This window comes from Clavelina lepadiformis, chromosome 8, assembly GCF_947623445.1.
Source record: "Clavelina lepadiformis chromosome 8, kaClaLepa1.1, whole genome shotgun sequence".
Lineage (NCBI taxonomy): Eukaryota > Metazoa > Chordata > Ascidiacea > Aplousobranchia > Clavelinidae > Clavelina > Clavelina lepadiformis.
In genome coordinates this window covers 2,125,840-2,147,146 of record NC_135247.1, presented here as the reverse complement: position 1 = coordinate 2,147,146, position 21,307 = coordinate 2,125,840, and the positions used below count along the sequence as shown (strand labels likewise).

At 37.5% G+C, this 21,307-nt stretch overlaps 3 protein-coding genes across 3 annotated transcripts; 1 reads left to right on the top strand and 2 right to left on the bottom strand.

The window, feature by feature from the left end:
- LOC143469716 (peptidyl-prolyl cis-trans isomerase NIMA-interacting 1-like) lies at positions 1–2,180 on the top strand. The gene is made up of 4 exons (XM_076967507.1): positions 1–187; positions 958–1,043; positions 1,265–1,487; positions 1,670–2,180. Exons 1-4 carry the CDS (start codon positions 121–123, stop codon positions 1,777–1,779), a joined length of 486 nt encoding a protein of 161 aa, XP_076823622.1. The 5' UTR covers positions 1–120; the 3' UTR covers positions 1,780–2,180.
- Positions 2,181–3,880: 1,700 nt separating this feature from the next.
- On the bottom strand, positions 3,881–8,672 carry LOC143469595 (uncharacterized). Its single transcript, XM_076967343.1, has 13 exons — positions 8,598–8,672; positions 8,121–8,291; positions 7,387–7,508; positions 7,162–7,306; positions 6,893–7,036; positions 6,424–6,585; positions 6,027–6,191; positions 5,728–5,844; positions 5,555–5,634; positions 5,356–5,452; positions 5,014–5,219; positions 4,704–4,854; positions 3,881–4,586 (listed from the first exon to the last, which is right to left on the bottom strand). Exons 1-13 carry the CDS (start codon positions 8,646–8,648, stop codon positions 4,482–4,484), a joined length of 1,716 nt encoding a protein of 571 aa, XP_076823458.1. The 5' UTR covers positions 8,649–8,672; the 3' UTR covers positions 3,881–4,481.
- Positions 8,673–15,442: 6,770 nt separating this feature from the next.
- LOC143468603 (uncharacterized) lies at positions 15,443–16,747 on the bottom strand. The gene has a single exon (XM_076965933.1). It carries the CDS (start codon positions 16,745–16,747, stop codon positions 15,743–15,745), a length of 1,005 nt encoding a protein of 334 aa, XP_076822048.1. The 3' UTR covers positions 15,443–15,742.
- Positions 16,748–21,307: the final 4,560 nt, after the last annotated feature.

Genomic DNA, 21,307 nt, shown 5'->3' with positions numbered 1-21,307 from the left:
CATGAAATGTTAGGTGAAAAATAACCAAAGCAACAGTTTTTTATCATAGAGGCTGTTGGAAGTGACTAGGACTTACTTGTTAAAGGATTTCACATAAATCTGGGATAAACAAATCAAACCATGTCAGATGGAGACGCAATGAGCCCACTTCCAGATGGATGGGTGAAGAAGGAAAGTAGAAGTTCAGGTACAGAGTTTGCTAAACATAGAAAAATCCATTGATGTGCAATTTTCTTTTAAAGTTAAGTTATATGTCATTTGAGGTATTGCTTTGGGTAATTCCACATTTACATAGCCTATGCTCACTTGCACTACTTTGATAGTTGGCTAACTCATGTATATAATGTTGAAAGGTGAGGAATTGTTGAATACCTTAGTTTCATCTTCGTCATGATGATAATAAGTTCTGTTTAGCATAAATTCAAACTTTGCTATCTTTGGATTGAGTTTTAAATATTACATGTTAATAGCAAACTGTAATCGCAGTGAAAAAATTTCGTCAATTTAAAATTATACCTGTACTAGTATATGCAAAATATTGCCAGGTAAGTGCAAAGTCAATTATATAGCCTACTAGTAGACTACTACTAAGATTATATGATAATTGATAATTCAAGATATTTCATACCTTCCCACTTTCCAACATTTCGTCAATTAGTTTTTTGTCAAGGGGCGTCCACTTTCGGAAAGGCATAAAGGCCACAAACCAATCAATGTAAGCTTGTTCTTGCAGTCAAAAGTGCATAATCCAAGTGATATTAGTTATTTTCTGCAATTGCAGGTGTGGTCTAAATGAACCACACAAACCTGTGTATTTTGTGGGCACTCTTTGTTTTTCGATAACATACGGTGTTATGCAATTGGAAATTTTGCTATCATAAACAACTTTTTAATACCAAAACATTTATTTAATCATGTTGGGATATTATGCTAAAACTGTTTAATTTTTGTCCGTAGGAAGAGCTTACTACATGAATAAATACACACAAAAGACTCAATGGGATAGACCTACTGCACCCGCTACAAAGCCTGAAAAAGCTGAGGTAGGAAAATCAATTTTTCATCTTGCTTTTTTCCATGCTAAACTAAGTAGAGTCAGTAAAGATATTGTGCTTTTTAATTTTTAGCTTCTAAACCTTTTCAAGTTGTCAAAAAACTCATAAATGAAAGTGTAAGGTAAGGGTGTCTAGTCTAGTAATGGGTTTTTCCAACCTAAGAGGAAATTAGTTGTACAGAAGTTCAAATAGGTTCATTTGTTTGACAGAGTGTTCAATGCTACCACCTTCTGGTGAAACACAGAGATGTTCGTCGCCCTTCATCCTGGCGAGAAGAAAACATCACTCGATCAAAGGAAGAAGCTTTGGAGATAATCCAAGGTTTTCATCAACGGATTGTGTCTGGTAGTGCCAAGTTTGAGGATCTAGCTCGACAATATAGTGACTGCAGTTCAGCAAAACGTGGTGGAGATTTAGGCAGCTTCACACGAGGTAAGCCCTGTTAAGTGCTTATTGTCAGTGCTTAAAATTCATCAGATAGCTATAAACCCAATGTTTTTCTGACTACTTGCTTAGAACTGAATGTTTTAGATATCCAGTATTTGGATGTTTTTCACTTGTCATAAGTTGGACTCATACATTTCCAACAAATTTGCTTATTGCTTAAATTTCAGGTCAAATGCAGAAGCCGTTTGAAGATGCTTCTTTTGCATTGCACCCTGGCGATCTCAGTGGTCCAATATACACTGATTCAGGAATACATCTCATTTTACGCATTGTATAAGCACATGTGAAGCAGGTTTTGTGAAGTACAATATAAATCTAACGCAGTAAGACTCGTTTCTAATTTACTGTTTGTTAAGAGTTTGTAAAAATGGATTGCAATTTTAGCATGACAGTTTCGACACTCTTATTATTCGCTGTTGAGTTATGACAACTGTATAGTCATTACGCTGCTGTTTTAAGGTCTGGTTGTTTTAAAGATTCACTGTCACATTGTATAAGCAACTGACATGTGTTTCTCAAGTGACTTGCATGTTGTTCTGAAAGCAATTACAATTACCGTTGTAGAAACTTCTGATTCTGCCATGTGGAATGTTTGCAGTTATAACCTGTTCAATACTTGTGAGCTGTTTTGCTGTTTGTTCGATTTTTACATTCGAACATTAAAGCTTCATATCATAATTTGGAAGGTGTTATTTTTATTTGATCTGCCTGCTACGAGAGTTATTTTCACCATTTGGATTAGGGTTTTAATAGCATTGAGTTTGCTACCACTGGTATCTTAAATAAGCGCGGCACAATCAGTGCTGCAAGAAAAGGTCAAAGTTGAACGTCAGTATAAAAAGAGTTAAACGCTTCATCTGAGCATCTGTAGGCTGCAATGAAGGAAATGTAGCACTGATCACACTGCAACTACAAACAGTATTATTAAATGCTCAATCACACTGCATAAACTTTCATTTGAGTAGATCCCTCCATAGAAATAGCATCGTAGAATCTGCAATTCTCAATGTTTTAGCATAGTTTTTAGAGTTTCTGTTACCATTGTAATAGTTGAGAATTAATTTTAAGTAATTGTGTGGTTCTGGCATCATAGTGTCTTTGGTGCAATGGTCCATTGGTCACATCCCTTTTGGTGCTCGTGTGTTAAAACTTTTCCCAAATTTCATCCGCCGGATGTCGCTCATGACATGCATACTTCAAAAGTAATTTCGGCTTGCATAAGATACGAAGTGCCTACAAACATTTTTGGACTATTATTTATTACAAGTTTACTAAAAAAAACCACCCTGTGAGTAAGCTGTTGATGAATTTATAGATTGTAGCTTGTAATAAAAGCACCCTCGACTAGCATAGGCTCAGAGTTTTAGGCACCGAAACGGTCTCTCAAATTTCTGCTTCTGCAATTACAGCACTTAGTCCTTAAAATTCCTCAGTGGTTGCCCAAGTTAAACCTTCGAAAAACCTGGTTCATTTTTATCATTTACCGCGCGCCTCGTATTTTACATGTCACCCTATCAACCTTTACGGAGTGAACTGGTGGAACCGGCATTGCACCCACGAGGTTGCACACATGTAGGAAAACATATTTAGCCTAACAGGTGGGTTACACGCAAAGATTTAATATAAACACTGTATCGTTTATAAACAAAACTGCACTTACACTGAATTGCATCCACATGGCATTGTATCCGCAAGGGATTAGAGCAATACAAAATTACACCCAAATGAGATTGCACCTACACGGAATCAGAGGGGTACCTAGGGCTTTAGTGCCCGGGTACAGAGGCAACATTTGCTCCCCCACTTGTCAAATAAATGGGAAAAACGAACACTGAAGAAGCAAACTATAAAGGAATTTCCACATTTGATCAACTCGTCGCCAGTGCAAAAAGTGCGAAGCGCAAATTATGAAATCAATTTCAACATTCATTCATAGTAAGAATTTCATGCAATAGTAGTTGGCTGGCAATTTATGGTGTGCAATTTTGAAACGCCATATAGAACGATTTTGATGCCGTGTAAACATAGATATAGCATAAACACGATTTATAAATGATATAGTGTTTATATTATGTTGATGCGTGTAACCCACCGGTTATGCAAAATATGTTTTTCTGAATCATTTAACTGTTACCCACGGTACGTACGTAACGTATTTCCTTTCGCATTACAACATTTGTTGCTTGCAGCCCCAAACCGGAACGTGTGCAATTACGTTGAGTGCAATCAATATCGAACCGAGGGAACTGATATGTTCTTTTTAATAAAAATTGCTTTTCTCATTTTAAACTTAGTAGTTGTTCGTCCTGACATAGCCCAGTAGGTTCTTCTATAAACGATGCATTTTTCATATAGTTTGCAAAGATTCTGTCCATAACTAAACAACAAGAAATTCTGGAATGTATTTCGTAGAGACAGTAATGTATATATGTACCATAGGACAAAACTATTGGCCAGTTCCAGCAAACATCAAACAATAACATTTTAGCAAGTACACAGATGGCGTTTGAGTGTACACAGCTGTAAAAAAATACACACAAACGTTTAGTCTACGCACAGCAAGAAAAACACTTAAAGGCTAAGTTGAGTATTTTTATATTTTTCAAATTTCTTTGATACGCATTGCTTGGGCGCAAATGGCAAAAAACAACGTCAGAGAGTGCGAATGTGAAACATGTAATATTTGGAATTAGCTACAACCAAAACCGTCTATGATAGTATAAAATATTAATCATCTTGTTTTTCGTCAAAGGCGCGGTAGGTAGGAAAAAATCAAGCCAGTTGTTATTAGCATGGGCTAATGAATAAAAAAAAATTGGCAAAGCTGAAAAAGTTTAAAACGTCCTCAGAAATAATAACTGGCAGGGCCACTAAGACCATTAATATAACAACGTGCAAAGCAATCTTGCAAACTTCCCCACAAAATAGGAGCTTTGCGTCGTTCACAGCAGACTTGATGGACAGGCCCCTTTGATGTCATCAGTAACAAACGCAACGTACGATTTCATCCAGTCGGGTAATCTGTGACCCGGCCGCTCGTTTTTCGCCCCGTAGCTGGGGAATGTATATCGGGGAGGGTCTTTTCTGAAATTTTGAAGCAAATATTGAAAAATTTATTTTCTTGCTTTTCATTTTGTAAAACTTTCTTTAGAGGTTCAGGGAAACACAAGTTTCGTCAAAACCTGGTAAATTTCATCGAACCTTCAGGTTTCCGTCCAACGAACGAAGCTGGGATATAAAATCCCGCGCCGCATCCTTCGCTCCGGCAGGTTCGAACTCGTAGTCGGTGTGAACCAACTGAAGGTCGCAGTCGGGGTTCGGAATATAATCAACAAAGATGTTGAGAAAACACCTTGACAAGATATAACGGAAAGGTTTTATAAAAATGCCCCCGTAACGACTTTATCACAATTTTAACGACACGCATGAGAACTATCGCTCCATAGAACCTAGCGCCGATTTATCCAAAAAACAAAGATCCAGATAAGCACCCTCGCACAGCCAGATGTACCTCGTTCTCATGACGTCACGTTGCCATATCAACGAGAGGGGATTCTTTTTAACTTCGTTGACGTCAAAGCCCGATATTTGGCTCTGTTCCAGCCAGTGTTCGGTGTTTTTGAAACTCTCGAACGGCGTACGAATTGCCATACTGCCGTACTTGTAAGCAAAGTAGCGAAGATAGCTGTTGTGGTCGCAGAAATGCACAACCCCGACCTACAAGCGCAATGATGTGAACTCACTAAAAAGCGGATTGCAAATTGGGCAAAACCAGTTTTAAGTGCCAAATGTTTTCTCTTCATGATTACTTTTACTTATTTTCCTAACATTAATTTATTGGCGAATTTTCAACCTGATGGATAAACGTAGCGATAGCATCGACCATATTGACTTGGTTGAAAAGAGGAACGACTTCCGCCACCTCCTTGGAAAGGATCTCCCATTGGTCCCTGTGAAAATAATAAAAAAATATGCAAGAACTCTGCACAAACGAATCGCTGAGGATTACCGATGCGCGGGAACTGATCTAACAGAAGAGTAGAATCACTCACTTTTCTATAAAAGGTTCCATCGCCTTGACAAATCGCCTAACCACGGTGTAATAATCGTTCAAGAAAGCTAAATAGGGAATCTTTGAAAATTGAAAATTCCATGGATGATTATTCACCTGTTACAACCGATCAACGACTGGAGTTTTTCGTTATGAAAAGAGATTACCACTTACTTTTTGCAAAGTCTTGTTCGAAACGTAATCGGGAGGAAAAACGAAATGTTTTCTTTCGGTGTGGTCCTCCTCTTCAATCACAGACGGGAGCCGGGACATTCTCACGCGGTGTGCGGCCTGTTTTACAAAATCGCGCATGTAAGATGATTATTCAACAAAAATATTTCTAAACATACCTACACCGGTGACTTTTTGAATTTACACTGATGCAAAATGAAGCACATTCATTCATGAGAGTGCCTACCAAAATATCGAAATACGGTTGGTCTTGGCTACAGACAAGTGACTATGGCTTATACCTCGCTTCCGTAATCCACAGAGCCGCGATCAAAGTAATACTTCCGACATTTTCTCGCCACCCCTTCCATGAATTGTTCCTTGGTGACGGGAAAGGGCTGCCAGAGGAAAAATATTCGATCCAAGATGGATCTCTTGTTGTTGGTCGCTTTCCCGACCCTCAAAGCCTAAAGAGAAATGATAAATGTCAGCTAAATGAAGAGCACAACTTTAATTCACTCTACTGCTCTGTTCACATACACCACAAATATGGGAAGTGTTCTACATAAATGGATAACTTAGGCAAATGAAACATGAAAATCCGGTAAAAAATACGTGTAATTCCAGATTTCCATTCACAAAAGACTTTCTTAAGATAAGATAAAGGACCCGATGTGATGTAATGAGAAGATATTACACCTGATAGTTAATCCTCTCTGTGAATCGAAAGTGAGGAGCCAGTAGTTTGTATAGAGTGGAGTTGTGATTCAAACATCGCTTGCTCAGAACACAGACGGCACTCGGGAAGACGAAATGAACGTGATTGTGTGCGAGGCCTGGTGCGAAATAGGAAAGACAAATCTGGAAGATGAACAAAAAAACTGTAACTTTTCTACGCAGGACTAAGTGAACGTATATAGTATTTCAGTTCAATGCCAATACTTGCTCATATGTTAAAAGTATAAAAGTTTTGTTTCAACACAGTAGGCTTAGTGTATGAGTTAGCAGACATCAGACGTCGTTCATCGTTTATTAAACATGCATTTTAAACGTCATAAAAGCCAAGCCTTTTTTACGGCAGCGTAATCCACCAGCAACACAAATCGATTTCTGCATGGTCAATATGATGTTTTTTGATGTTCCTTCTCTCATGCGGTTTTGTACCTACCTGGACATGAAGCTTGGCAAGGTCGTAATCGGCCCTGTTCTCCGGATCACAGTCAGAAGAATATTCCTCACCGTCGTCCATCTTGATTATGAGCTTATCTGCAGTAGCACTGATCCAAACGAGCCTCGCATCCCAGTAAAATCCCTAAACAAGCATCCAAAGTAAGCCAAGTAAAAGGTTAAGTCGCTAGTTTTAGGTAAAGTCAAGGATTAATAATAATAATTTAATCTCGGGCTTCCAACAATAGAATAGATTACATCAGTGATTACCTGGAAAAGAAAAAGATCTTCAAATCCTTCTAAATCGAAGCGATACATTTTTCGTTTCGCGTCCCATCTCACTGAATGCGCAAATACCGTGCACAAGATGACGTAAGCAAGCTGTTGGTCGCTTATCAGCTGAATTGTTTGTTGTCTGGAAAGTTGCATAACTTATACGTTTTGTCAAAATACTTTGTTTTTTTTGCAAGGTGCTGAACCAGCTCAAGGACTCACTTCAGCAAACATTTCACGATCTCTTTCGGAGTCCACATCGTCATTCTATGAACGTATTGCATGCTCCTGTTAGCCTGGAAATCTATTTCTTCTTCAGTGGATACCTGACTTACATCTTTAACCTACGAAGTCACATGAGCAACTTAAAATACTGTTTTTTAGGCAGAAAACCCTACAACGGCTTTGCTTTGCGTTCAAGTACATTTTTAGGATTAGCATGTTGTGTCAGGTTTTACTTATTTTACTAATATTCTTTATTAACTTAGTCTTAAAGAATATTGCTATATGTGGGATCAATATTTATTTCCTTGGCCATACAGGGTTTAGTTTTATAGATATTATTTTCTTTTGGCTTGTTTATATCTATATTTGTAATTGTTTTATTTCAAAAAGCTAAAAATACATTTGGAAAAAATCTTCATGATAACGCAATACGCAATAACGAAAAAAATTTTGGGGTGAAAAGAAACCAATCGTAGACTTGACAACGATACAGTATTCCACGTTACTCTACCTTACAAACTGAGTGATCGATAAATTCCCCCACCAAATGATAAACCAATGTCAAGGTATGGTAAAATAAGAGCTGTGTAATGGAAATGAGGCCAGAAGAGGAAGGGCGGGAAATTTGAAAAGTATATGTTCCAAAAGGGGACGCAAGAGAGTTACCCTTGCAACTGAACTTCTCAGTACAGTCGGTTATATGTTGATGAACAGGATACGTTTAAACTCACCTTAAATTTACGACTCACAAGTCCCAACTTGGATTTTGACGTAAAACCAACGAGTTTACGTAATCTCAAGAAGAGCAAGTTCTTTTGAATAACGAGATAGCCGAGCACGTAGATGGGGAAATAAATCGCAAGAAGCCACGCGTACACAACCCAACCGATTATGTCGAATATCTGTAAATAAATATTATGACGTCAATTGAGCCACTTCGAATAAACCAGCCCGAAATAACAAGCGCTCAAAGAGCCTAGTTTTCAATATGACGTAAGGAGCTGGTTTTACCTTTCGCGCACTTAGTGGGTACGAACTTTTAAGCGCATCAAATCTTTATACTTCAAAAGCTATGAACAACTGGACATAGCGTATATGTAATAAATGTGTGGTTTTATATAAGCACAGAATTGGATCCTATGCCAGGTACAGTGTAGCCATTATTGTCCAGACATGCTGCTTGCTTTTAATAATTTAAGAGAACTCACCATGAGTAATCCGGGCATTCTGCTGACCATTTCTTGAATGTTGCTTGACATCACGAAATTATTTTCACACCTAACTTCCTGGAACGATAATTCAAATAAATTAGTATAAAATTCTTTATATTAGTAGCCTGGAAACATACTGAAAATGAACAGCTTCACGACATTACCAGAACAAGACGTATGCGACCACGACAGGGGATTCACACCATGCAAAAATTAACTAAGGGTTAATTTAGGGATTGTACAAGCAGGATGTAAGGTGATGTGTTTAAGATGTTATTACGTTTGGATTAAAGGTGATTTACACAAAGTAATTTTAATGCAAGTAAAAATGTTATTGTCTGCTTCGAAAATACGATTTTTACGTGGCAGTCATTTACTATATAACGGCATAGGAGCATGCGTGCATTTCACTCATTACGTTTGGTGAATATTTTTAAAGCTATTCCAAAAATATCGGAATAATTGTCAGATTTTACTCTTTGAGATTAGAAAGTTTGTTTTGAATATACATAAGAGCCATGTGAAAAATGAGCATTGCTTCACGCCTCGTGCGTCATGTAAACTTTAAACAAACACAAAAACTTGGACTGGAAACGTTTTCAGTCGACTAAATCAACAAACATTTTTCATCCCTTGTGAATTACTTACATCATACATTTGAGCTGTAGCAGAAGATACTACTTCCATAATACGATGCAGATATAGGTGGTTAGACTTATTGGCTGAAGCGTTTTTCTGCATGGGGCTATAGCAGCTTAAATTTTTTACATTCCTTTTATTTCAATTTACACAAAAATCCCCGCGAAAGAAGTGAAGGAAGTTTCCGATTCCGCCGATACAAACTAACGCTTTATACTAAATAGACAAGTGTTCACAGGCAAATACGCCGTCTTGTCAAATACAACTTGCGACACGCTGTCACCAGTGTAAATATTTGAACAACAACGGCAAAAAGTCAGAAACGTTTTCCTACGTTAAAGGAATCAACTCAATCTTAGTCACGGACACTTGACCAAACTGTAGATCTAGTCGAGTCCTGACAAGCTGAGAAAATATATACCAAGCTCTTAAAAAAAGCGAAGAATACGTCAACAGAATTTGGTAACTGCTGTATAAACCGCTTCCATTTCAGACTATTAATCTTTATAGAGCTAAAGAACACCATTCGGTGAAGTACAATAGTTTAAAACTTTAAATGGTAACTGACAAACAGATTAGTACATACTATCCTTTTCGAGATTTACCCCTTAGTCAATACAGTATATGGAATATTTTTTGTAGGTGGAAAATACTCCGCAATACTCACACAACGCCTTAAACCATCTTTCAAGTCACTGCTAACTGTTCGTAAACTGGTTGAAACCTAAACTTTCGCTGTTCGGTCTTTTCCAATTGGATTGCCACAAAACTATTACAGCAGAGCATGGCTGAAGTCTGTAGCAAGGACACGTTTGTCGACAAACACACTATTACAGCGTTTATGAGAGTACACTGTAACCATCTTAAAGCCATTAAATTGCCTGTGTGAGCTATCTAATAACACACTCGTCTGTATAACAACGTTCCATTAGATAGGATACAGCCAAAGGAAATAAACCGTTACGTAATGGATCAGCTGAGAACAAACAAATTTGAACTTTGTTTCAGAACCTGCAGTGGACCGTGACCTTTACTCAGAATTGGTTTCATGGAACATTTCTTGTAGAGTGTAGATTCAGTCGTTTCGTTATGCTTGGTAATCGCACTTGCGGCAGTATTACCGATTGTACGATCCATCAAAACATGTGGATTTCTTCAAAGTCTAAGAAAGTTCTTCGAACGATGTTATGCTTGACTGCACGCCGATGACATGACGTCACTGACACCACATGTTCAAAAATTGTAGTTTCAAACAATATTTTGCTCTGCTGGTAAAGGCGGTAATTCTCGTTTTACTTTGGAAATAAAACATAGAGTTTGGCTGTACACTAAGTTTCTAACATGCACAAGGAGTTTAGCCATAACTCTCTCTCTATTCGAAACCCACTTTTTTCTCTTGCAAGGTTCGTGGAGGCAGCAGCTCTATGAGTTCTAACGTAACTAACTAGCTAGGCCATAACAAAACGCTTTGTCTTGTTGTTTAAAGCCATCTTGCTTTGCGCATTCTCACGCATACCGGGTTTTACATTTGTGTACTGTGCTAACGATAAACGTCCAGTATGGCAGGAGCATTTAACACGTCTTTGCCTCAGTTAGGTAAATCTGAAGGAGCCATTCAAGCTGAAAAGTGCCCCCTTTCTCTATATTTTATACAGTTAGCTATCATTTTCGTTCTAATCAGTATAAGCAGGCCTAGAAATTGGGGAGAAATAAGATCTTATGTTTCATCTATACGAGCTGCGTTTTTCCCGGTATTTTTCAACTGCTGTGTTTTGTGCAGTTTGCAACCTTCTTCGAATCCTGTCAAGTGGGCAAACAACAACCCTTAGTCCCGTGGCCCTCAAACTATGTGCTGTGGTACACTACTGTATCGTGAGACTTTTCCAGGTGCGCTGTGAAGCTTTTCATAAGCCCAATTTCTACCTTTTTCAATATTGTTCTTATATTACTTGTCAAAAATGGTAACTACTCAAACCCATTTCACATAATACCGCGCTATAAAGCTTGTACCCGCTGCGGTAATAACAATGAAGCAAGCAAAGCAATGCTTTATATGACTATTTTGACAACAAAAGCGTTTGGTAAAAGTGTGACAAGATAATGGGTTTGAAGTTAGTTTCTGCTTTTTCGTTTCGAAGTGACTACTTCACTAGATTGAAAATACGGTGCAAATTGATTTCAAACCGAACTTTTGTACTTACCATTTCTAAACGTGAAGTGTGTTGCGAAAACATGTTAGTTTTATTAGTGAGCCATACGGCCAAAAACATTGAGAATCATTGCCTAAGCCTATAAGTATAAAACCATCAGATGGAAAACCACCAATCCATGATTATGTCATATGCGAATCACAATAGAAACTTCTAACATATCAGTTAAAACGAAACTAGCCGCATCCGTGATAACCCCATTTTAAACAAGCGATCACGTCAAACTTTTTCGACTTATCGTTACAACGAAAATGAAAGTAAGTCCATAAATACATTTTAAAAAACAAAAATCTCCGATCGGTAGGACAAAGGCAAAACAATAGTCTCCGACCGTAAAACTACCAGCAGAAAACTAAGACACTTAAACCGTGGTGTGTGATACGGAAACCCACTCCATCAGTGAATGCGTGCAATCAAACCAGCGTATAAGCATATTTGCATCCTGTATTTAAGGAAAATGAGTTCGTAATCTTTACCAGGTTTCTTGTTAAAACTCTGTGTTCATTATAGTAGAACTATAATAACAGTACAGTGTCAATGTTTTACTAGCCTCTCACTCATAAACCTTTTCACGATTGTAATAGAAATGCTAAATAAAGTACGGTTCTACACTCTTTGCCTGGCTAAGGTAAACTGATTTAACGATTCAAATTTAAGCGTGCACGTAGCCCGTTCTACAGTGATGTCTCTCTGAAAGATATTTTACTTTTCTGCAAGTCGAAAGTACACATTTTACATTTTTCTTTCCTAAAAAAGAAGTACAAGTCCAAAAACAAGTTGAAGTTTAACAAAAGTTGTTAGTAAGTATGCTGGAGACAGAATTTTTCAATAATACGTAGTGCTTACGCGATTTTTTTCTGAAACTGTGCAGCAAAAACACACTAATTTGGTGTTATTTATCATGTATGTCGGTTTAATTATGACGTCACAATGTTAAAACGATGAGCAAGACGCTGGTTTTTCGATCAAGTATGAAAAGAACGTTTCATTTAGGCAACAAGAACTAGTTACCAGTATGGTTAAAGCTCATTAAAGGAAGTAAAAGGAATATGTTGCGTCACTTAAGCCTAACTTATGCTATAGTTGGGGTATACTGCTGAAAGTAAGTGCTTAGTTAGAGCTGAGTGTAAGATAGTTAGTAAGTGCTGAGTTCATTCTTGGCTGTTGGCTATAACTTAATCCGGTACAGGTACTTGCCATAAACACAAGAAAGCTTCATTGGCGCACGGTGTATTGTCATCTGTGACATCACTATGCTGCTAAAAATAAACATCAACTGCAACTAATCGCCTATATCTACCCGCGTAGTCGTTTTTCATCCAAAATGTTTGGTCATATTACCTCTACAGTACGTTTAGTTTAGTTTAGTCATGCTACCATATTTGATTCATACGCCAACCATCCAACATGTTGATTTCACATTGTGAAGTCATTATCTTCGTCACTGGCGACATAATTAGTAAGAAATTTACCATATATTTTCGGCAATAACTGCTTAACCACAGCATATTATTTAAAAATTTATTCTTCTTCATACTTAATGACAACTATTCCTTCATTCAGCTTGTTTTGGACTAGCCTTCACTTTAAAGTTTGTGCTATAGAAAGAATTCTACGACTTAAAACATCTGCTTTCGTAGAACTCTAAAAATCCTTACCGCGAGCCACTGGTTCCAATTGTGAAATAAACACTACGCTACAGTCTTAAAGGAAATTAACACTGCTCATATCGTGAGCACAAGACTTAGAAAGCAATGCGAAAACGGAAATATCTGCTCTTATCTCAGCTAAGCTATCAGAGGCCGACTTACTGCCTTACTGTACCGCTTGCTGAACAGAGTTTGCCGGAAAGCCTTCGATTACGTGTAGACTCCGCATTTGCCTTGATGCTGTAGTTATAGTAAGGATGAATGTGTACGACTACTTTCGTACAGTTTATTGCTAACTTTGCGTTAGCCACTATAAATTCTAACTTTATTCTGCCTGCATAGATTTTTTGTTTTATTTTCGTACTTATTTATGGTAATACTTTCTTAAGTGGACTGGGTTAACTTTTATCAATTGCTTAGTTTTCCAATGCCATAGTTTTCATACTAAAGCCATAAACTGTTTGTTAAGTCAGACAACAAAACGCTAACAGCTACTTTAAAATATGTACAATGCTACTGAATTATTAACCTCTATTAACATGGTTGGAAGCTAAGAAAAGAAACACCGAATTACCCCGGGCAAAATTACCGGCCAATGCGAAATATTTATAGCTAGATGATATCGTTGAGTCCTCTTATAACACGTACGGGTATTTGCGTGACATGAAAACTAATTCGTCATCGTTAGTTCGGTAATGTTGTTGTTTGAAGTAGGTTTAATTACAGTAGATTAAGAAATAAGCTTTTTTACCAATATAAACCCGCATAAGTATAACCCCTTTGCTTCTCAGCAGCCTCAGTTATAATTAATGTTCAAAACACTAACAAATCTGTTAAGATGCGTTTCCCTTGCAGAACTTTCATCCTTTATCTAAGAACGAATATGAACTAAAAACCTGAATTTTAGACAAATGGGTGTCATTGCACGTGACCGGATATTCTTGAAAGGAAACTTGTAAGTAAAGAGAATTTGTCCTAACAAAAACATCGGTAAAATGATAAGGCTATATAAAACTAAAATAAAGATGAAGCATTTTGTGTTTATAAAAAAATTCATCCATTCTAAAATTAATTTCAAATAGTTCATCACCTTTATTGTGAAACTGTTTGTCTTATTTCTACGTCACAGAAGCAAAAAATGACACAGGAATGGTTTCAGCATACTTTTGATTGCACGCTTTGTTTCATCAATAAATCTATTAATATCCTTATGTTGTATATATTGTAGCATTTATGGAATTCTGCATTTTCCCTGCCAAATTCCAATGTTAAACATAAAAGCAATTAACCACAGTAAACGGTGAAGATTTGTTTGTATCTGATGAAATGGAGAGAAAAGTTTTAATTTCAATGTAATCATGGATAAGATGAGGATTGAGCAAGAACTTTGCAGACGCGCAATTCAAAGGTCATCAGCACCGATGAGAAGGCTCTTGTGTCATTCAAGCCATTTTTGCCCAATCAATCAACCTACCAGAGGGATCCAAGATTCTACAGCAAAAAACCTGTTGGGGAACAGGATGATTTGATAAAGAGAAGCGAAAATTTGACAAAGTTAAATACGTATATTAACGCGCACAGCCCCAAATATTCCTGGTTTAATGAGGAATGTGGTACAATCTTTCACACAAGTTACCGACATTCCAACATTTAAGAGTCGATGTGTATTTCATATTTAACCAAAACTAATCCCAGGACTCGTAACTGAGCTACTATCGTTATACTAGATCGGAATTTCCTCACAAAATGTTTTCAAATCCATTGCAATTTGCATGCGGGCTGGTACGCCCCTACACCTTTCGATAACTCGTCTGGTTTTTTCTCTTTTTGCTCATTATCATCATCTAGCGATCGTAATATAGCGAATTGTTATGTTGCATAAAATCAATCAAAAAAGGCAAAACAGACACACAAAAATCTTCACTAAAATCCGCCACAAAAGTTAATATGAGACAGACATAAAGTGGACTTAAGCTGGCACATATACAGTCTCTTCAAGTTATATAATCTAGGGATTAATTTGTAAAAGAGTTCAAAAGTTTATGCAACTCGTGTTCTCGGTGAATGACGAGAAAAAATCTTGTTTGTCACTTCTCGCGTAAGATCTAACGATCTTTGGCCTCAGGACAGCTGCAGTTTTACTTGCTTGTCTCCGTACTACAATATCGTGTGAATTATCTCACTGCTAGAACTTGGGCACCATTGATTTGTTGCTGACCAGATTCTTCAATTCTGATAATTGTATTTTCAGATGAAATAGATATTTTGATATTTTCAAGGAGTCCAGCAAAACAACATGAAGCATTATGTATTACCTTGTGCTCATATTTAACGTATTGTTTGCTAATGAGCAGCAAGCACGTTCACGAAACCAACGACAAGTGACAAAGTAATAAAATGTGCATCAAAATTCCAATTACAACTTACGTTATTTGTAAAAATACCCAAGCGCACAAATAATGTTTCAATAATTTAGAATCTTGAAGTGATAAATATTTGTATATGGTATAAATTATTTTATCTTCTATCCAAGACAGCAATTTAATTAAAATGCAGCCGCATTTTTCTTCAATCTTGTTTACACAGCTATAACTATTACATAACCGCATGACCAATTGATAGCATATTTGGACGAAATCTCGCCCTAGTTCGTGGTATTTGTCGACGTTTTGGAGGACGATGAAAGCGAGATAGCGTCCTCTTTGGACGTTATCATTGGGAAAAATCTTTTTCTCCAATCCGCAAACGAACAAACGACTGTACAGACGTTGATTGTGACATCATAACAGGAGCATAATCCGGTGAAGATTCCAATATGTTCTGGAGGTTGTACGTGCCTCGTGATGAGGAAAAGAAGGTCGGATGTGATGCAGATGGCGGTGCAAGCGGCCAGGCGAAAAATCGTATTTTTCATTCTTGAAGAATGCTTCAAGTTTGTTCTCGAAACGTGATCAATGATTGGGTAGAGAACGAGCATCAACAAAACCAACTGAAAAAATGTCGATAAACCGAAACCTACGTTAGCCAAGGTCATAAAAACGCCAAGATAAGTTTTTCCTCCTGGTACACAACCTTTTGAAGTGGAAATCATTTCCCCGTGAACGATTCTAAATGCGTTCTGCACGACTGGGGACGCAACTATGCCAGTCAGAGTGATCCAGCTGAATATTTTCACCTTCAAAGTGTTTAAACGTTCTTGGCCCTGAGCATTATAAAACCCTCTTTGTCGTATCCAAAGTATCAGGTAAGGCAGAAAGAGGTTGATTGCGTAAACTGAAAAGTTCCAATTTCCAAAAATTTTACACATCTTTGTTGAAGTACCAACTCTTAAAGCGAACTCAAAGGAACTGGTTCGAATAAGCAGAGTAAAAACTGCCAGAGTACAAAGCGTATTCAGCAACATCAATTTCCTTTGTCCAAATTTTACTTGATACCAAATCGTAACCAACAAAAAGTAACTGGTAATCACCAGCAACACTCCTGCCATCGACTCTTCTGTGATTGGAATTCCTGAAACTAATGGACGCTTATTTTTTGTGACATTTATCCACTGAGATGCGGGTGACGTCACTTCTGGAAGTGGTTGGAACTCTGTGATGGGTTGCTGACTTCCTGTTAGTTCTAAGTTACTTTGCCCATAACCACTCATTTTCGTATATTAACGCGTAGCTCTGTTTGCTTGCTAGGACTGTGTTTATAATATTTCAAAAGTCATTTTTCCGAAAAATGGTGAAGATGTTGTCGAAGGAAAAAAAGCACGTCACAGTGGTAAAAAAGTTTCGCCAAGGCAAGCTCTCACCTCGCTCTCTGTCTCCCGCTATTTCTCTCTCTATTTCTCTCTATTCTTGCTGGCAACACTGAAGAAACTCTTTTTAAGTTAATGTGAGTCGGCGAACGAGCCAGAATCAGAAATAGTTATAAATCATACTTTCTTGCAAGTTTTATTCAACATATTCGATTGTTGCTAACGACCGAAATATATTGTTAATTTTTTCAGTAGTTTGAATGGATTGTATATGAGTAGGCGATTACAAATCTGGCCGTGTGGTTTAAGCTATAGACAAATAAGAAAAGCGACTTGTGTATACCTATGCAAAGAGTGTATTGTTGAGCTTTATAATGAGAAAAAGTATATGCGCTACACACACCACATACACAAGGACAAATCTATACACTTCGACCCAAACTGGTCCAAATTAAAGATTATAAGTCAATGTAAATGTTTCTTAAAAACTATAAACTATACCACATTATCCCAGTAGGTAACGAAGTGTGTGGATAAAGAGACAGGTGGTTGTTGTTAGGGGAAAACACAAAAGATTAACTAAATGCTCTAGGATTAAATTGAGGTTTATACTGTAGAGTCAATTTTAAAATAAGTTTTTTTTGTGTGCAATTAATTTCAGTTTAAAGTAAAACTCAAACTGAACGAATAAAAGTTCTTTTGAAAGTGCAACATTTTTTGTATAATTATACCTTGCCGTAATCACAAAATCCTGGTCATGGTCATGGTCGTTGCTTGTACAGTAATAGAATATATTTCAAACTTCTTGGTTGCAATTCTTTGTCTAATAGATTGGAAATTAAAAAAAATTGTTCACTAAACTTAGTGCTTGCTCTTCTTTAACAACTGACCAGTTCTGCAATGTCGTGTAGACTGTAAAGAACTTGGGATGTTTTGTTTATGTTTCGACAAATGCTTAATAATTTTGAATACTGAAAACGCTGGAAATTTTTAAACACTGCTGAAGTACATTAAATAGGCGATGAAAATGTTTTGTATAACATAAAATTGTCCGAGTAACAACAAAAAATAGCGTATATGAATAACACTTTGATTTGTTTGCAATTAATGGATAAAAACATCAATTACTACTATAACTTACAATTTCTCAAACATCTATTATTATGGATTGATGAATTTATTAACACTAGAAGGACGGCAATTTTCGTATACCTAGAAGGACGGAGTGCGTCAATTGACGCAAAAGGTCAAAACGGCGCAAATCTAACGTTTTTTGTTGAGAAAACTGTGCTGTTGCTCCGAAAAAACTACTTTTATCACATGTCCGCTATGTTCATTTTAATTAACAAAAGCAATCGCATTGAAAATACAAGCCGTCGTGCCTAAACACTTCTGTTTCACGTAACTCCTTGTTCTTCTTGCACTCTTTCGGGACTTCTCTCCTGTTCTGGCGCATTTTTCCTACGAGGCTGCACTTCTTTTCCGCAAGTCGCAACGCCAGGTCAAGTGAGGTGAAAAAATTATCGCAAGTGACGTTGTAACCTCCTTGAAAAAGCGGAGCCATGAGTTTTAGTACAACGTCGGTGGGCACACTCCCTTGGGGGCTCCTTGCGTCATCTTTTCCAACGTAAGGAAAACCGTTGAATAAATATTTGTTTTCGACGTCAACTGTCAGCCAGAACTTTAGACCAAACTTGTCTGGTTTATTGGCCATATATTGGATGAACTTGCAGCGTGCCTTACACAGCAATAGTTGCTCATCCACAGTTATCTTCCACTGTGGAATGAGTGCTTTTTGGCAGATTGATATAAAACTGTTCCAAAGTTGTGAAGCGAGTGCAAATTTATTATGCAATAGATTCCTACGCCTTTCCGTCTTCAGATCGAAGCGAAGGAATCGTATGAGCTCCAAAACCTGTCTCTTGCCATGGTTTGGGAAAACATCGGACATCCACCGAATTCACCCACAAACTCTTCACAGGGAAATTGCGCCCTCCTGTCACGCCACGAGCAACCACCGACGTGACGAATTTCTCTAATTCATCTAATTTATCTAACTAAGAAACTCTTACTACACTTACGCTTCGATAAACTTCAAAAATTCCGATATTAGGCTGCGCTTGTGACGAAACTACTCTGTTTTGCGGAAATGTCGACTTGCATAGTTTGTCAACACGTTTGTTACACCCCTGTGCTGGCAGCTGTGACCTAATTCGATAAACCTGTAATTATCAGCAGAAACAAAACATTGCTCTCTATTGCGAGAACTGGTTTTTGTAGTGTGAAGTAACAATGCGTCAATTGACGCGCCCCGTCCTTCTAGGTAGTGACCACGTTAATTATCTCTACCGGTAAAATAAAAACTTCATATTCATGGGTTAGTTACCTAACACTAATGTAGGAAAAGTCAGGAAATATCAAGGTTGTGCGATGCCCCACTTAAAAGTTATAGATGCGCTTAGGTTGAAAATGCGTCAATTGACGCGCCCCGTCCTTCTAGTGTTAAATACTTCTAAATTCCATGTAATTATGGGTTTCTAACACGCGCCTTATATACGTCATTAGATAGCTGGCCAATTTGCTTCTAATGTGGTAACCTTTTTATTGTCCGAAGTTTTACACAAATGCTTACAATGTTTTGCTAATAAAACGATATAACAATCGCACAAAGTAACCACTGTCCAGTGTCAATGGTTGAAATAAAATAGGTCACAACTAAAAACGACGAAGCGAAAGTAAAATTATCACAAGCAAACATATGGTCCGTTTCTGCAGTTCCCCAATGTTATGTAATCTCTCTTATGTAAAAGCGTTACAAAGTTTGAATTTCATGCAGCTAATATCCTTGACCAATGGCAAAATGAAGGTATGTTTGTCGTTTCTTAGACAAGATCAAATGATGGTCTGCCGTAGGGCATTGCACTTTTTGCAGCGTATTTCACTTAACAAAGCAATTGATGATCCGTAACCATACAGGTTGTTGTTGGTGGTATTTTGTCGGTAACTTAGCAAGAGCTGTTTTTAAAAAAAAATTGAATTTCTATTTTTGTAATTTGTCAAGATTCTTGCAGTATTTAACACTTTAATACTTTACTTTAGGTATTTCAATACTTTGCTTTACTAACACTTTAGGTATTTAGGTATTCAAGCGACCACATGTTCCTTTCTCTTTAAATGTTAATGTAATCACACCGGTATAAGAACAAAACAATTCTAATTGCACATGTAAGAAAGACACTCTCCGCAGCTAAAAACGATGCTACTGGAAGTACGTCCAGTCGTACATGCTAAGTCTTCATCACGCCACGATAGAACTAAACAGAGGAATATTCAGGGCTGAAAATAAATTTTTGAAATATATCTAAAAAAAATGAAAGCAATGGGTGGAATATAATAACATAGAGGTTGATGTAACGTCACTAATTTTTGATGTAAGTGTATATGATGTCGATTTATATGTCCGAGATCATTATTTTAATCAAAGGGAGCTTTAGAATTACAGCATTATCTCCGTTCATTTTGTAGTTTCTCCGAGTTGACAATACCTCCTCTTACGATTTTCACATCACTTGTTCTTCTACTGCATTCCTCACACACGTCGCTCTAGCTCCCGCTATTCGCAGAAGTTCTGGGAGATGGCGCAGACAAGATGGCGTCTCTCTTGGGTGTTATCATCGGGAAAAATCTTTTTCTCCAATCCGCAAACGAACAAACAACCATACAGGCGTTTATTGTCATATTATAGCAAGAACATAGTCCGGTGAAGAATCTAGAAGCTCCTGCAGGTTTTACATGTACCGTTATAAGGAAAAGAAGGTCGGATGTGATGCAGATGGCGGTGCAAGCGGCCAGGCGAAAAATCGTTTTCCTTTGTCTTGAAGAATGTCTCAAGTTTGTTCTCGAAACGTGATCTATGATTGGGTAGAGAACAAGCATCAACAAAACCAGCTGAAAAAATGTCGATAAACCAACTCCAACATTTGCTAGGATATTGAACACCAGACGACCGTATCTACCAGTGGAAGGCCGACAACCCATAGGAGTGGAAACCATTTTACCGTGAACGATTCTAAACGCGTTCTGCACGACTGGGGACGCAACTATGCCAATCAGAGTGATCCAACTTATTACCTTCACCTTCAAAGTGTTTAAACGTTCTTGGCCCTGAGCATTATAAAACTTTCTTTGTCGTATCCAAAGTATCAGGTAAGGCAAAAAGAGGTTGATTGCGTAAATTGAAAAGTTCCAATTTCCAAAAATCTTACACATGTTGGTTGAACCACGGACCCTTAAAGCAAACTCAAAAGCACTGATTCGAATAAGCAGAGTAAAAACTGCCAGAGTACAAAGAGTGTCTGATAGCACCAATTTCTTTTGTCCAACTTTTACTTGATACCAAACCGTGACCAATACAAGGTAACTGGTAATCACCAGCAACACTCCTGCCATCGACTCTTCTGTGAT

Excerpts from the sequence above, each read along its gene's own strand:
- LOC143469716 (XM_076967507.1), top strand. The coding sequence starts at position 121 with ATGTCAGATGGAGACGCAATGAGCCCACTTCCAGATGGATGGGTGAAG. Across the intron at positions 188-957 it reads GAAGGAAAGTAGAAGTTCAG|GAAGAGCTTACTACATGAAT; the intron begins GTACAGAGTTTG and ends TTTTGTCCGTAG. Across the intron at positions 1,488-1,669 it reads TTTAGGCAGCTTCACACGAG|GTCAAATGCAGAAGCCGTTT; the intron begins GTAAGCCCTGTT and ends CTTAAATTTCAG.
- LOC143469595 (XM_076967343.1), bottom strand. The coding sequence starts at position 8,648 with ATGTCAAGCAACATTCAAGAAATGGTCAGCAGAATGCCCGGATTACTC. Across the intron at positions 8,292-8,597 it reads GAATGCCCGGATTACTCATG|ATATTCGACATAATCGGTTG; the intron begins GTGAGTTCTCTT and ends ATTTATTTACAG. Across the intron at positions 4,855-5,013 it reads CGTGACGTCATGAGAACGAG|GTGTTTTCTCAACATCTTTG; the intron begins GTACATCTGGCT and ends TATCTTGTCAAG.
- LOC143468603 (XM_076965933.1), bottom strand. The coding sequence starts at position 16,747 with ATGAGTGGTTATGGGCAAAGTAACTTAGAACTAACAGGAAGTCAGCAA.